This window comes from Gymnoscopelus braueri (assembly GCF_963280865.1).
Source record: "Gymnoscopelus braueri genome assembly, chromosome: 1".
NCBI classification, from domain to species: domain Eukaryota; kingdom Metazoa; phylum Chordata; class Actinopteri; order Myctophiformes; family Myctophidae; genus Gymnoscopelus; species Gymnoscopelus braueri.
The window spans coordinates 16,975,083-16,991,833 of record NC_137603.1 but is presented as its reverse complement, the minus strand read 5'-3'; the positions used below and the strand labels follow the sequence as shown (position 1 = coordinate 16,991,833).

General features: G+C 40.8%; 1 protein-coding gene across 1 annotated transcript; it reads right to left on the bottom strand.

Moving 5' to 3' along the window:
* Positions 1–877: 877 nt before the first annotated feature.
* Positions 878–10,431, bottom strand: fgf7 (fibroblast growth factor 7). Its single transcript, XM_080430702.1, has 4 exons — positions 10,222–10,431; positions 9,121–9,736; positions 3,768–3,874; positions 878–3,512 (listed from the first exon to the last, which is right to left on the bottom strand). The coding sequence occupies exons 2-4, from the start codon at positions 9,404–9,406 to the stop codon at positions 3,297–3,299; spliced, it is 609 nt and encodes a 202-aa protein (XP_080286828.1). The 5' UTR covers positions 9,407–9,736; positions 10,222–10,431; the 3' UTR covers positions 878–3,296.
* Between the last annotated feature and the right edge of the window lie 6,320 nt (positions 10,432–16,751).

The following is a 16,751-nucleotide window of genomic DNA, read 5'->3' as shown; positions in this document are numbered from 1 at the left end:
AAAACGTGTCACCTCTGTGACGAACTGGGGCCCATAATAGGCCGCGCCCACCAAATTTCCAACCCGGAAGAAGGGGTGATTTAGGCCATAGATATATATAAAGGCTAGATGACTCATCCGCGCTGCAGGCCAATGGAGTACGACGTTGCTACATGGCGGCCATCTTGGGACGGTCATTCATAACATTATGTCTATGGTGCATGTACTTTGAAATAACCATAGCGTGCTCAATTTTCATCCGATTTTCAAACGGTTTGGTGTGTTGTAAACACCAAATATGTATTTATGATACTGCATACTTAATGTTATAAAAAATAAAAACATGATTATAATTATAAGTATGCAGTATCATAACTACATCTTTGGTGTTTACAACACACCAAACCGTTTGAAAATCGGATGAAAATTGAGCACGCTATGGTTATTTCAAAGTACATGCACCATAGACATAATGTTATGAATGACTGTTGCAAGATGGCCGCGGTTGAGCTACGCTTGCGACGCCCCCTCGAGCCATCTAGCCTTTATATATATCTATGATTTAGGCCCATGCGCTGGGTGAGCAACTCAATTCAAGTGGATGGGAGGAGATTTCGGGTGCCCTCTCTATTATTTTTAAGTCTATGGTCCATAACCATGCCTAAAACTATATCAGTATCAAAGATCATGTTCAGGAATACACATCTTAAGGAAACGAGACACACTTCAAGTGACCATAACTCATTTTTCTTATTCTTTTCTTTTTTTAAATATAAATAACACAAATAACTTACAACATTGAATGATAACATAATGTTATATGGCAGTATTGTTATTGTATTGAGATATTGAAGTGATATCATGCAGGGTTTAAGAGAATTGACTGCTGAGAATGAGATGAGTATATGGTTTTTCCCTATATTTAATATGAGAAAATAGAACTTTCTGGTATGCACTACTTTGATCTTTTGCGAGACCATAAACGTATCTTGTTGAGAAATTGGAATGTCTTAACAGAAATAATAATAATACAAATTAAAAAAATAACAAAAACACAGCTCTCCTCAAATAAATAGTGGGTTTCCACATCAGGGACGGGGGGTGGGGGTGGGGGGGGAATCCCATATGCAAACAATTCATATGATCATTAATTATGATGATAAAAAAAATTGGATAACATACACATTTAAAATGTTGTTGAATCCGGATGTCTCAGCAGCAGCAGGCTGGCATATTAACCACTTAACCCATTAGGACCTGGAACGCATCTTTGTCACTTTAGATTTCTTTGGCTATTCAAAAATAGCAGATATACAAGTAGATTGTAGATCTGCTATTTTTGAAAAATCGTGAAAAATATTTTTTTAGATTTTTTTTCAAAAAACTGTTAGGATTTAGAAATCATTTTGAAGAATCGCCTCGGGTCTTAATGGGTTAAGCCCTTTCTCATACTTTGTCATACGACGGTGTCTTGCTAAAATAACCCGTCCACCGGCTCACAACGCATCACGATGTGAGACGTGTGTTGAGCTTGTAGATCTGCTATTTTGGCTCATTTTCTTTTTTCAATTGAAGATAGAAAATAAAAAATAAAAAACTAACTTTGGGCCAAATGGGGATGACAGGTTGAACGTGACTAAAACCATACCTTTATAATGATAACGAAGGAGCTAGTGAGCAGCTAAAATGTGGTCTCCAACACAGATCATTCACACGGGCAACATCATTTCATTGAATATTGTCGCTGTTGGATGGAAACCTTGCATGTCCAAAAACTGTTACTTTTCAGAAATGGAAAAAAAGGCTCTGTGTTCCAATGGATCCAATCTATGTGTGATCTTGTCATAAGCTCGTGTTAATACTTTTTATTGGTTAAATATTTATTAAAAAAAACACAGACACACAAATAAATCTAAAATAGCAGCTCTACAAACTCCCAACAACAAGATTGGCTTTTTTTTTTGCTACTTTTGTGTGACACTGTAGTATGTAGTATTATTCACGAAAAAAAAACATAAAAAGGTTGAAATACGGAGATACAAGGTTTCTGCCCGACAGTGATATGTTTGTTTTTGCGTCTTGTTATAACCTTCTGTCACACTTCAATGTGTGCTCTCTATACTGTAAAAAGACAAGTCCAGCTTGCTTCTGCACATTAACCAAGCCAAGCAACCTTGAGCTATGAACAACCATTTTGGACCTTCCTTTGTTAATACACAGCAAAATCCCGTGTTTTTTTACACTAAATTAACACTCAGAATTACACTCAGATCTATATACAGTGCACATAGATTTGGGAAGAGAAAACATACAGTCCTGACTGCATACAGTATTAAACTTTTACCTGTTTTACTATGAAAAATAATAATATTCAGTTAAAAGTATGACAGTAGTAATTGAGTAATCTTTAGTGGTTTTATAGTTTGTCAGTTGGTCATTATCTATTAATTTAATTTAATTTCAGCTGTATTACCTTTAAAAGGTGGTGTAAGTGATATTTTCTGTTAAAAAGTTAAAGCTTTATATTCTGATAGTAATCATTTCTATTGAGTGTTTGGTCAGTAACAGGGGTTTCCCTGTCTCCAGCTCTTTAGTAAACATTTATTTTCAGTTCAGAATACCATTATTTTGCCCATCTGGAGAGAAAACCCCACAAATGTCAATCCTTAAAATTGCCTAATGGGAGGGCTGGCCGGTCGGGCGGGCGGGCAGACCTCCTCAGCCATAACCATATAAGGAGTGCCCAATACAGCCACGCCCAAATATGGAGTGTGTTGTCTAACCTAAATGTGTCGTCATGGCATCAGCCGCAAACAAATCGTTTGTGCCCATATATGGGCACAAAAGGGGGAATGCCCATTTATGGGCATATACTGATGACATCAGCGATCTCCATATCTGGGCATAAAAGGGAGAAGGACTGACAGATACAGAGATCCGCATGGGGAGACCCCTGATATTGAACAAACACTCTATAGGAAACATTACTATCAGTATAGTATAGTATAGAGCTATTTAACACTTATTTGAACAAAATCACACCACCTTTAAGTGGAAATTCTATGAAAACAATTGACTATAAGTCCATATGGGCTGGTCAACAACTTGTCAAACAACTTTGACAATTTCCATCAGCTCATAATGTGCCCATCTGAGGACTGTTGCTCGATTTTACGCAAATAACAACAAAACAACAACAAACATGACTAATTTACAACTCAAGAAGAGTGGTGCATAATGTTGGCAATACATGAGTTCTGTGTCTGACAGCTTATATAACATAATGTGATTGAAATCATAACATGGTTTCCAACTCATCAGTCCACCCTCCTCGCCTCCTCTCTGCATTTCATGGGGATGAAGTGAGATGAGATGTGTTCCCTCCTGGTCTTCTTCCCCCGCACTGGCCTCCCCTTCTGGGACAGAGCTATGAACATTGCCTTGCCTCTGTTAGTCCACTTTGCGTTGGAGTAAGCATTGAAATAGTTTTCTAGGAACACCTCCTTGAAGTTGCAGTTGTCATTGTAGTTCTTCTGTAAAATAAAAAAAGAAGAAATGATATACATTGTGTGTGTGTGTGTGTGTGTGTGTGTGTGTGTGTGTGTGTGTGTGTGTGTGTGTGTGTGTGTGTGTGTATATATATATATTGCAGTGTTATTTTACAGCCTGCAACCAAGACAATTTTTTTTATTGCAGTGGAGATATCATTATTATTTTTTAAATGATAATTGTCTTAAAAATGTTTTGTACAGGCACTTTCCTTTTTTGCCACATAGGAGAAATGTTACCTTGCCTTGCAGCTGTCCAGTCCTGTTCATGGAGATATAATACTGGCTCTTGACCCCTTTGATAGCCAGTATGCCCCCCTCAGACACGGTCCTGATCTCCAGGATGCCTGTGAGACAGTCATTCAGTCAGTCAGTACTCAGTAGTGCAGGACAGACAGCAGACCATCAACATCCAGTGTTCAGCATTCATCTTCATTAAGAGACAGGATGGAGGTTCCTGTGGTTAATCAGTCTGTGGTCCATGTTGGCTTTATTCAAGCCTTGTTAACTGGCTTGGGTGGCCATTACACAAACCACAGCCTATGCCATGGCACATATGGGAGGCAGATTAGGCCTCTCTCCCTTGGGGTTGAGGAAACTACCTCCTTGCTTGTGCTTTGCACGCTACACTTCAGACCTGCCTACTAGCTCTGTGGGAGAGAGTACAAGGCTATTGGCAAACCACTTGGCTTTGGTGTTATTTTGTGATGCATCTTAAGATGTCAGAATGTGCCAGGAAGTATCTTTTATTGCATAAATTACCTTTTTTTTTTAGAAACAAAGCTAATACAATATGACTACTAGAATAACTGGAACATGCGGCTGAGTTGACTAAACATTCCTGTATCGCTATGTTATTTATTTGCCAGGAAGTATCTTTTATTGCATAAATGAGCATTTTTTGTAGAAACAAAGCTATTACAGTGTGACTACTAGAATAACTGGAACATGCAGCTGAGGTGACTATACATTCCTGTATCGCTATGTTATTTATGTTTATTATAAATATTGGTTTATAGTATTTAGTTTCAGGCATCGCAATGAACAATTTATTTTGTGTAGGTGTGAAATTGTAAGATGTGATAGACCTTGTGATCTTCTTTGAACTGGTGTGTTTTTAGAGAATTCAAATAAAGAAATTCAGATCAAGTATAGCATTAATAAACAACAACAACAACAACAGCAACAACAACAACAATATAACACATTTTAGCGGTCTGGAGGATTAAGGGGAAATGTCTGGGTTTTTACAGACAATAAAACCAAATGTCAATGTTGATTACAAATTATGCTATTTCACCTCCCTTGATGCCGAGTCAACTCCTAACTTTTCTGTTATGCTGCTATAATTGCTATAATTTAATATAACAAGAAATCCTCACACTGCAGAAGTCCAAAATATTCCAGCTGGCTCTGAAAAAGTCTTCTGAGGAAAAAAAAGAAAGAGAAAAGAATCTATTCTGAAAAACCTTGGCTGCTGTACCTGTGAGTCATTAAATCCTGACCCAGACTAGACCCACTGGACCAGATCTGTCTAAAAGGATCCAGACTAGACCCACTGGACCAAATCTAAAAGGACCCAGACAAGAGTGACTGGACCAGGTCTGTCAAACGCTTATTTAAAACAGAGTTATACTCTGACCCATAGTAGACTCACTGGACCAGGTCTGTCTAAAACACTTGCAAGTGTGCTGCATCGTTGCCAGACAGCAATGCATCTTCCCTGTTCCTCGTGACATAAAGCCTAATCTAATGCATCCATATAGCATGCATTGCTCTTGTGACGTAAAGTAAGTGTTTGAGTAGCTACTATTGGGTACAATATCTAAATTCAAAGAACGTCTGTGAATCTGTGTGTTCTGGCTCGATTTCTTATTATTTTTGGAGTTAAATTAACACTTTACAGTGTAGTAGGCAGGGCTGTCTTTTCAGATGGCACCAAACGGCCTTAATGGGGCACTCAGATGGCGCAGTGGTAAAGTACATGCCCACCATGTAGACTGTGTCTCTGTTCTCTGCCACACTATAGCGACTCCTACAGGTTGTCTGTAGGAGCCTAGCAGGAAGCAGAATTGGGAGGGATTTTAGTGTATTCCTCTGCACTTGTTACATCAGGTGAAAACAAGCGGCTGGTATCGGAGGAGACGTGGTTGTCTACACCCTCCCCAGACCAAACAGTAGGGGTTGGCAGTGACAGGGAGTGAATATACTAACATTTGCCAATGACTAAATTGGGGAGGGGAAAAAAACTGTAGCAAAAATCAGCACTATTAGTGCTAAGTGTCACATAATCATTTGCTGCCCGAAATGCTAGTGGATTCTAGTGGAGAGTGAAACACACACACACACACACACACACACACACACACACACACACACACACACACACACACACACACACACACACACACACACACACACACACACACACACACACACACACACACACACACACACACACACACACACACACACACACACACACACACACACACACACAGCATTTTCCCGAGTTTGGGCAAACTGGATAAGTAAACTCATTTGTGGGTGATCCCTTATTCTGTTGTCCCTGGATAGAGTCGGGAGGATCCACATTGATTTGATTATTTGTTGAGCCTGTGGCTAATTTCTAGGAATAGTGATTCTTGTTTAACGGAGTTGGTGTGACGTGTTCACATTCGTTTATGTGCATGGGCTGAAACACTTTGATATTACACAATTATTATTACATAATTACAATGTAACTACCACTGTCATATCCTAAATTGTAATTGCAATATCGCTGCTGTCCTCAAATGCATATCTACTTTCAGCCTGGTCTGTGTTGAAAAAGAAACACCGCAGTATGAAACATTATACCTACATTTTCCAGAAATTAGGAAAGTGGAATATAATGTTGTCTGACATGTCATTTAATTCAAATGATTGCGAATGGAGGGAAGAATGTGTCTGTTATTAGTTTCCACTAGAAGGCTGCTTGAGACCCCTGCCACCCACCACTGACCTCCATTGATCCAGTTTAATTTATTCTTTTAGAGATTTAGACAATTTTTTATGGTCTGTTTCCTTAAATAGACACAGTAAATGTGTCACACATTAAGCCACCGACACAGCCCATGTCTGCTGCTTTGGCATGTCACAACCTGCAGTGTTGTGACAACCTGCAGAGACATGTCTCGTGAGGCTGGCATCAACCTGGTACAGACGATTTAGAATCAATTAGTAGGGGGTTTTATTTAGATGTTGTCTGTGCTTGTTGTCTTGATGTTGTCTGACCTTATGTTATCTCCAGTCTTCTCTGGTTAGTCACATCATTTTGTGTGCGCGAGTGTTTGTTGATTGATTGATTGATTGATTGATTGATTGATTGATTGGTGGATTGGTGGGTTGATGGATTTTTCTTTATTTAAGTGTCATGCTTCCAAAGAAGCCCAGCCCATATGAACTTAAAGGACACTTTTCCTGTTCATTTAACATTCAACAATGAACAGACATGACAATTTATCACAAACAATGATCAAACAAATAACCAACAAAAACACCCAAGACACATACGTATAGGGCAATTACGTATAATACAAGATAAAATACAACACCCTAGTAATTGGGCCTGTTAACTTAACACACTTTACACACATCTAGACAGGAGACCTGTACTGGCATATCCTACTTGAAAGGCTGAGATTGCCTTCTATTCCAGGCCTTAGACTTAAAGTAGCCATCATACTTCAGCCTTGAACAACCACTCCCAAGTTCTAGCCATCATCTTCCCTTTCGTCAAATAACGGAACCCTCAAATCATTCTTTAACGTTACAACAAAACATAAAATGAATTGTTTGTGTTCTTGTGTCTTCCAGCATGACACAGTGTTTACCAACGACTATTAATGATAGATTAATACATCCATTAGCTCATACAGTGTGCCATCTGTGTTTTGTTGGTTGTCAGGTAATGTCTTGATATATTCAGTAGGAGGGTGTCCAGACAGAGACTGATAGTTAGATAGACCTTTATTGTCCCGAGGGGGAAATTCAGTTGTCATGGCAGTACCGCAGTTATGAAACACAGGACAGATACAGAAAAATAGGTACTTTGGAGTAATTATTTGTATGATAATAATAATAATAATAATTATTATAAAAACTGGTAATAACCCTGATAGAAACCAAAGGAAGTCTGTCTGAAAGGCTTCTTTAAAACAGTTTGCTGATGCCACACACGGCCACAACTAAACGTAACCAAATGGACCTTGGTTACATTGTTATAGTCTCTGCAGTAATACACTCGCTTCGGTAATACAATCTCTTCATGGTTCGTTAGACATAATTCTGTGTGCTTTTTGCATGCTATTGTGAGTCAATATCAAATTTTCTGCTCTTCATCGCCAATTGTTACGCAAGTTTCCGTCCACACAGAGGCATTCACTGTCACGCCAGCATTCCAGCAACAGCCGCACTGTCAGATAGGAGGAAATGATAGCTACCTCAAGCATTCTCCCCATCACCAGGTTCTCTAATCGCATCTAAATAAATGTCCTTTGAAATGCTTTTAGTTCCAGTATACTGTCAGATAATGAAAAACTGTGGTTAACCCTCAGGTAGTAATGGGCTTCAACTACTTCACAAATGTTACTTTGGATAATTTTTCTTTTAGCAATGCTTCGGATGATAAAGGCACATTATGTAACTTGACTCCCGATTCTGTGAGATGAAAGTGTTTGTGCTCTGTGTGTGTTTGTGAAGAGTTCCCTCAGATGTTCATGTGTCCTGGTAGTTCAATACCAGAGGCAGTGAAAGCTGTCTGCCTCTGTTATGATAAACAGAAACAACTTTAATCATGGTCTTAAGAGGATTTTAAGTTTCACATTCTGAGAAATGTGAGCATGATTATGCTTTCTCTTTTGCTATTTCTGTCCACCAATGTCCTATCTTGCTGAACGTCACAGTGATATTGTGTGTGTGCATGTGTGTGCGCATGCTTGCGTGTGTTCATCCGTGCATGTGTGTGTGTGTGTGTGTGTGTGTGTGTGGGGGGGGGGGGGGCTGCGTGGGTGTGTGACTGTGCAAGCATCAATGTCTGCCAAGAGAGAGTATTTGTCCAGAGCTGATAGAGCCCTGGCTGCCAGCAGCCTCCTAGTCCCCTTTGGTTTACTTCATTACAGCCTTTGTTTAGATGGTGTTATGATTGGGAAGGCCAGAGCCCACACCTGCTTCACTTTATTTCTGTCATTTTGGCTGCTCTAACAGAGACACATGACCCATTAACACCGTGATTACGCTGGAGAACATTGGACAATAACACCTCTCACATGCTCCCGTCACCTTGAGGGGCCAAAACGTCTCATTACTAACTGAGTGCAAAGAGCTCTCGACTGAAGTCAGCCAAAACACTGTCTGGGACTAAATACTCCCAGGCCAACATCCAAGTTCAAATCTGCACTCCTTTTTTTTCTTTAAGGATACTCTCAATTTCACTCATTTGCAATTCAAATGGTATAATGCATTTGTATCACTTATGTAGTCATCGTCAGATGCAGCAAACCGAACAATAAGTATAGATAATAATCAGACGGTTAGTGAAGTGCATGCTTACTGTAGCAGTTGGTGGGATCTTGTGTCCCGTTAATGTTGCCGTAGTCATCAATGGTGAGGAACCACTGTGTGCGGCTGAACAGCTGCCGTATGCGCACGTCGCCTCCCTCCATGTAGTCGTAGTTCCTGGTGTGGCGCTCGTGTTTGGAGCAGTTCATGATGGCGGCCAGTTGCTCTGGAGTGCGGTCGCTACAGGCCACACACACGCTGCCAAACAGGAAGATCATGTGCACATACAGTCCTGAGAGCAGATTTGGCAGGTTCCATGTCGGCGTCCATTTGCGCATTATAATGCACTGCAGTGGGGCTCTATGAACACCATACTGAAATGTGAGATCGAGATCTGTACGCGGCCCCTCTGCCCCGTGACCCCAGACCCCTGACCCCTGACCTGCGACCCTTCGGTTGTGACCCAGTGTGTCCCTCTCCCCCGTGGCAGGGCCTACCGACCGTAGGCTGTGGATGGAGAATGGGACGGAGGAGCCTCCTAAATGGATGGACTGATCGTGGTCTCGTTTTAATCCTCACAGATGGCGTATGCTTCTTGCACGAGCCTCTGCAGATTGTAGTCCAACAGTAGACATAGTGTCCAGTTTAGTAACTTCTATTGAGAGTCACTGTGGGGAAAAGAGAAAATAATTTAAGCTGGATCACACAATACAAATAAGGCAGATAGTAGAATAAAAGATGAGTCAACTTGTGGATTGTTTTAAATTAAAAAGTCTGAAATATTAAAAGAATACTAACATCATCAATGTTGTATATGACAGCGCATTATAGCAACTAGTACATTGTTGAATGTTATACAGCTGAACTGAACATCTGCTTCTCTGAACCAATATGAGTCTTTTATTGTTTTGCTTAGCAGTAAATCAAACTCTCAGTAGTGCGCTATGATTTCCTCCTTCTCTTTGACACACACTAGAAGTGAAATATTAGCCCACTTATCAGTTGGCTTCCCCTCTCCGCAATCCTCTCTCTTGTCTGTATACACAAGTCTCAGAAAACACATGCCACAGAAAACTCATGCTGCCATGCATGCACATATATAATTTCAAAGAAAACATCAAGCCTGGCATTTTTGAGCTTGTGAAAAACTTACATGCACCGGTGAACGATGACGAGAACTGAAAATAGATGTATTCCTTTTCCCCTAAGAGTCTTCCCTAAGACTTGTAGTCTCTTTGGTTGTAGGGTTGTAGCCTTGGTTGTAAACCGAACCCTGTGCTGCTGGTTAGTTAGGCAGGAGCCAAGAGCCTCTGTCACATCCCATGGATGTCTCTCTAACTCTGGCAGGCTAACTCTGTGCATCTTGCTCTGTTGTTGTGCACTCTGCTTAGATAAATGCCTCTTGCTGACCTCACTTGAGAGCAATTAGATCCCAGCCAGTCAGCTGTCCCTGGACGAGATGTGGAGGAGAAACACCCTCTGCCTGCCTCCTTCTGTCACTCGCGCAGCAGACATAAGAGGGAGCTATAAACTTTTGCAAAAGCCGACTTTCCTTGGTATGCACCCTAAATACCTCACTATACAACTTACTACAACCCCTGCGCCTTTGCAAGGAAGCACCCTTTGCTCGGAAACATGTTTGTGCGGCTTATGGGGCTGACCCACACACTGAATGAAGCGATGGATAAGAGATTTGCTATGATTACAAAGTTTCCATGGAATTTTACCCTCCTATCATTTCAAATGTCACAATCGTTTAGCAGGGATTTATTGACTCGAAGCTGGAAAACATCAAAGAATTGCCTAAATTTGCTAATAAACGTGATAAACGGGGGAAGCAATAAGTTAAGAGTGACAGGCATCCTTCAGAAAGGTGCAAAACAGAAGACACCGATGCTCAGAGGTAGTCATCTCTGTGTCAGGGGCCAGGCACTCTTTCACTTTTCTTGTTTGTTATTTAAAGCCACAATTTATCACCTTACATGCTTGGCCTTTCCTTGGACTCGCCACTTCAAAAGTTTATATGACGCTCTCTCCCCCGGGGAGGTCAGAGATGCCCACCCCAGCCAGAGACTTCTGGCTGCAGCAGGCTGCCCTCTCATCTGCTGAAAGTGTTAGTCGTAAAAGCCTGATCTATTTGGGTGTCACTCACGCCTGTTCATCTGTCCCCTCTGTCACCTCTATTCTGCTGCACGCGTATTAGGCCAGGAGACCGCAAGGCAAAAACCATGTTACTGCAGGGCGTGCAGGCACCAAATTAGTCACCGGTCCAAACCCTTGGAATATGGGTATGTGTCTGACAAATTATTGATTTGTAGAGGTTAATGCAGCAACACAAATGAAATGTGCTAAAACAAATTCCCAATTGTCTAATAATGTACCAAAGGTGAAATGCCTTAATGCCTTGGCTACATTCTTCCATAACCTGGATTGTAAATCATGCTGTGAACATTTTGCGATGTAAGTTCTAGGGCTTGGCAATTAACCGAGAATATACCAAACCGATAATTAGTACCAATAACCGACTTGATCTAGCCTTTTTAACATATATTTCTTGTCAGCAAATTCACACAAAAAAATGCTAAATCATTTTTTATTATCTACTAAATTGATTAATCTGATTAACCACTTAACCCTGTACAAACATAATGAAAATGCCTGATCTACAAGCACCTCTATATATTATAGGGGGCGGCCATAGCTGAGTGGTTAGTGAGCCCGCTTAGGGAGCCAGAGGCCCTGGTTGCCCCAGGTTCGATTCCAGGCCAGGTCAACATATGTGTCGATGAAATGAAATTTGTCCCTGAGCAAGACTCTTAACCCGTAATTGCTCACAGGTTCTCATTGTAAACAAGACCGCAAGGACTTAATTGAATGACCTGTTAAAAAAAAGAAAAGAAAGAAAGAATTATCCTTATCCTCTAGTAAGTTCTGCATTGTGGAGGAAGATTCTGCATGTCTCACTACTCCAACACCCCCCACGCGCTGTCATTGTGTCAAATGGTAAATGGTGCATTTATATAGCGCTTTTATCCAAAGCGCTTTACATAGATTGTGCATTACATTCACCCATCAGACACTCATTCATACACCGGTGGCGGAGGAAACCATGCAATTAGGGGTTCAGCGTCTTGCTCAAGGACACTAACTCTTGGGGAGCCCGGGGTACCGGCCACTCTACCCCTGAGCCACTGCCGCCCCGGGTCAGTGCAGTAGGACGGAGGGGTTACAGAGAGATAGGTCAATGAGTTGGGGGTTTAGTTATAGTTTGTAACTTAATTCAAACTTGTGCATGCATGGCACTTGCATACCGTGTCATGTAAAAAATGTCAGTACCTTCCACAGTTTTTTTGCAAAAACTGCATTTTGTTTACTGTGAATTTTCACAGTATCAGCAACACATCTTTGATAGCTGATTGCAGTGTTTAAATTCCTTCTGCCTGGTGGTTGTGTGTGGCTCATTTCTTTTTTTCCCCCTTCTTTTTCTTTTTTTTAAAGTTTTTACAAGAGAACCCAATTTGCAGGTTAAGGATGGTGCCCTTGACCTCACATAGCCTTGCAGGAGGGGAAAATCACAGCTATCCTTGCTGTTTATGGATAGCTGCGCCCGCCACACTATAACAATAACATCCCATAATTACAATATCCAGGTTAATTGGGCCTGGAAATACATTTTTTCGTTGACAACTGTAATCCCGATGTTCCTACTTTGGGCATGTAATTATAGGCAGAATCTTTCCAAAAATGTCAAAATGTATACAGTATATAAAATAATTTTTTTCAGATTTTTCAGCTTTCAGTGGTTAACATCAGTCGCATTTGTGTTCTGTTTGGTTTGTGTTCAGGATTGTGAACTCCCAGCATGCCAGATTTCTTTTCACCCTTTCTCATCTCTCCTGCACAGGGGTTTTCCATCGGATCCGTACGTTATCAGTTTGATTCCACAACTTGGTGGTCTACCCACGTAATAACCTCATACTGTAAGTGCTTGTTGAAATAAGAAAAAAAGATTTATGGGTAAGCTAACAAGCCACTGTAACAGCTGAAGGCTACGGATGTTCTTGGAAATGGTGCAGTTGTGTCTCAGATAAATTGTTTATCAGTAGCTCAATTCGTCACGACTATCATCTTGATACTGCTGCTATCTTTGATTATCAGATTGTTTTGTTATTCCCTTGTCGTTGTATATATGTTTATAATAATAATAATAATAATGTATTATTATTATTATTATTATTATTACTGCTGATACAATGTCTGAGGAAATATTTTGCTCTTCTGTACTCATACACTACATATAAGTTGGAAAGTAACTAAGTACATTTACTTAAGTACTGTACTTAAGTACAATTTTGAGGTATTTGTAGTTTACTTGAGTATTTCTAATTTCCAATACTTTTACTTCTACTCCACTACATCTCAGAGGCAAATATTGTACTTTTACTCCACTACAATTATTTGAAAACTTTAGTTACTAGTTACTTTTAAGATATAAATTATGATATTATGAAACATACATTAACCACTTTAGCTATATTTTATACCTAGGCTATTTGAAAATAGCAGCTCTACAAGCTCACAACGCGTGAGCTTGTAGATCTGCTATTTACAGTTTAGAACTTTTACTTTTGGTACTTTAAGTACATTTTGTTGCCAATACTTTTGTACTTTTACTCAAGTACATTTTTAATTCTGGACTTTTACTTGTAACAGAGTATTTCTATATTGCAGTATTGGTACTTTTACTTAAGTAAATCATTTGAGTACTTTTTCCTCCACTGCATACACTACTACATAACAAATAAAGCAACAGTGAAGCTAATGATTTGTTTATTTTCAAGATTCAGTTGCACATGCATACGTGAGCTAAAAGGGCATGCACATGAAAGCATGTGTGTGGTGTGGGATTTGTGCATATGTGTGTGAGCTGGTAGTTTGGTCTTTTATAGTTGGATTGTTGTCTGTATAGATGTATAGGATCAAAGGCCCAGAGCTGTCTGGAGTTTACAGTAGCATAGGAAGTGCCGTGGCCACAGGGCAGGCACAACAGACATGCGTGAGTGAGCCTCTTTAATTCTCATCTGCTTCTCTTCATGTTAACCACTCCTCTCATTTTCCCCTTTTTTTCAGTTTTTCTCTCCGTCTTTCCACCTGTCTATCTGTTCATCTGTCCATCGTTCTCTCTCCCCCCCTCTCATCCTGAGTTATTTGCTGGTTTTAAAACGAAGGGGGAGTGGGTGTTTCTGAAATCTCACCTCTCCTTTTAAATGGACACCCATTGTTGACACTGTCTGCTACAAACCAGTTGAGAGTGAGAGGTGTTAGATAATTGCCATGCAACACGCAAACACGCAGGTTCCATGTGAAACTAATACCACTCCAGCTGCAGGCCAAGCCCCACCCTGGCAGCTTTTCCACCACAGTCAGTATTCTCATCACTATACAATTGTCATTCAATATGAGCATTTATTTAAGCTATTCTGGCTGAATGTTTTGACCTTCTCCACACCATTGTAGGATTTTTCTTCTATTTTTACTCACAGGGACAGCCAACAACTAATAGAAATGCTACAGTGTAGCATGCTTTTTGTGCAGGGTTGTGTGTGCTATTTGTATGATGATGCTGTTGTTGTTGTTGTTGTTGTTGTTGTTGTTGTGATGGACTGCAGGGGACAGGCTAGTCGACACAGGGTGGATCTACAGTAAAAGTAAAAGGAGAAGCGTTCATGTTCATGCTGGCGTGCACACGCGCATGCTGTATTTGTCTTTTTCTTTTAACTTAAAATGTGCAAAACATTTTGCACATTCGACAGAGGGTTCATGGCATTGGCATTTGATAGAGTTGTGAAATGAGTCATTTCTAATCCCTAATTGGCACAACAAGAATATAACTCTGTGATTTATCGCGGGGTTTGTCCAGAACCTGCACTGCTGTTGGCACACAAGTGTTAAAGACACACAATTTATGATAGTTTCCACTATTGCATTGTCATCTGCCTCCACAAACTGTCTGCTTTCCACACTCTAAAAGCATTCCTGGAGAGAGAAGCACCTCTGTGTGTGTGTGTGTGTGTGTGTGTGTGTGTGTGTGTGTGTGTGTGTGTGTGTGTGTGTGTGTGTGTGTGTGTGTGTGTGTGTGTGTGTGTGTGTGTGTGTGTGTGTGTGTGTGTGTGTGTGTGTGTGTGTGTGTGTGTGTGTGTGTGTGTGTGTGTGTGTGTGCGTGCGTGCGTGCGTGCGTGCGTGCGTGCGTGCGTGCGTGTCTTTCTCTGATGTTTCACTCTGTCTTCCAGTGATATGACTGCATTTATGCTGTGAGAATGGATTATGTTTAAGGTCAGACTATTCTTAGTGCTGGTTTTAGACTGTTTGGGTTTAGCTATTGCTTTCTAAATTCCACCATAATTGGGGATCTCTAGGGATGGAGCCTCTCACCATTAGCCCCGACTATAAATAGGCCCGAACCAGAGTTCACAAACACACATACGCATTGCACACACATACTTTACACATGCACATACATACACAACAAACACAAACAGTAAATATGAACTCTACACACACATCGTTCAAATAAAATAAATGGTCGAAAAATGTTAAGGCCCACTTTCATCTCCTCATCTGATCTCATGTGATCTGATCTGATTTCATCTCATCTCATCTCATGCCAATCTCACAGTATTTCATTCTTGCTCCAGTTTAGTTATGATATTTTGTTATCTGGTAACATCACTCGTCTCTACAGAGATCACTGAGCACCCCTTCCACTTTTTATACATAAGCTGTTATGGAGATCAAATGAGTCCAAATATACAATTTCACAACAGCAAATTCCAAATATTTGAGTGGGCAGATTGTAAACGGTACCGAACTGAGTTTGTACTCACCATGTAAGGCAGTGTCCAGAGGAGTGGTGAAGCTACGAGTGTACACAGGCTTTATGCTGCTCTGTACTTAATGCCGAGCGTGCACATGTATATGCCACACACCAGCACATGGACATGCACGCACGCAGTCGCGCACGCACGCACACACAAATACGGAGTTCTGCAGAAATGGGTTTGCCTGCTCTGCCCTTTGAAGCATCTCTTCCTGGTTGCTGCTCAGTGACACACTGCGTGCAGTAAAAAGGTGACACATGGTCACACCTCTGCCTCGGCCTGGACTGAGGTAATAATGTGTGACATGGACTCATATAGTTCTCAACCTCCAGGCTGCCTCATGAATGTCTTTATGTTTGTTGGTTACATAAATGATGATATTTTGATACTGTAGTGCATCATTTTAAAAGCAGACATGACCCAGAGCCAAATCATTGTCAGAAACATCCACTTAAGCTGTAGATTTGTTATCTCAGCTCAGAACCAAAGCTCATGTCAGTGTGGTTTGTGCATGTTATATGCTTTTTACCGCTGTTGCACATTATTACACCATGCTGTGCACGCAGGTTCAGCTCTGCGTCATGGCCTGTTGTAATAGGGCCTTGTTTGAGAATGCGAACCAGTGTTGTGCTCCAGTGCTGGGGGAATACTGTGATCCCACCTAATGCAGGAACAGCTGTTAGGGATCACAGTCTTAGCTGCTCACCACACGGCCTCATATCTGCTTCATGTATCAGAAAAAAGAAAGAGCATTGCTTGTAAAAACACACTCTGCTTTAGTGGCTTTAAGGGGGAGAAAGAGCTT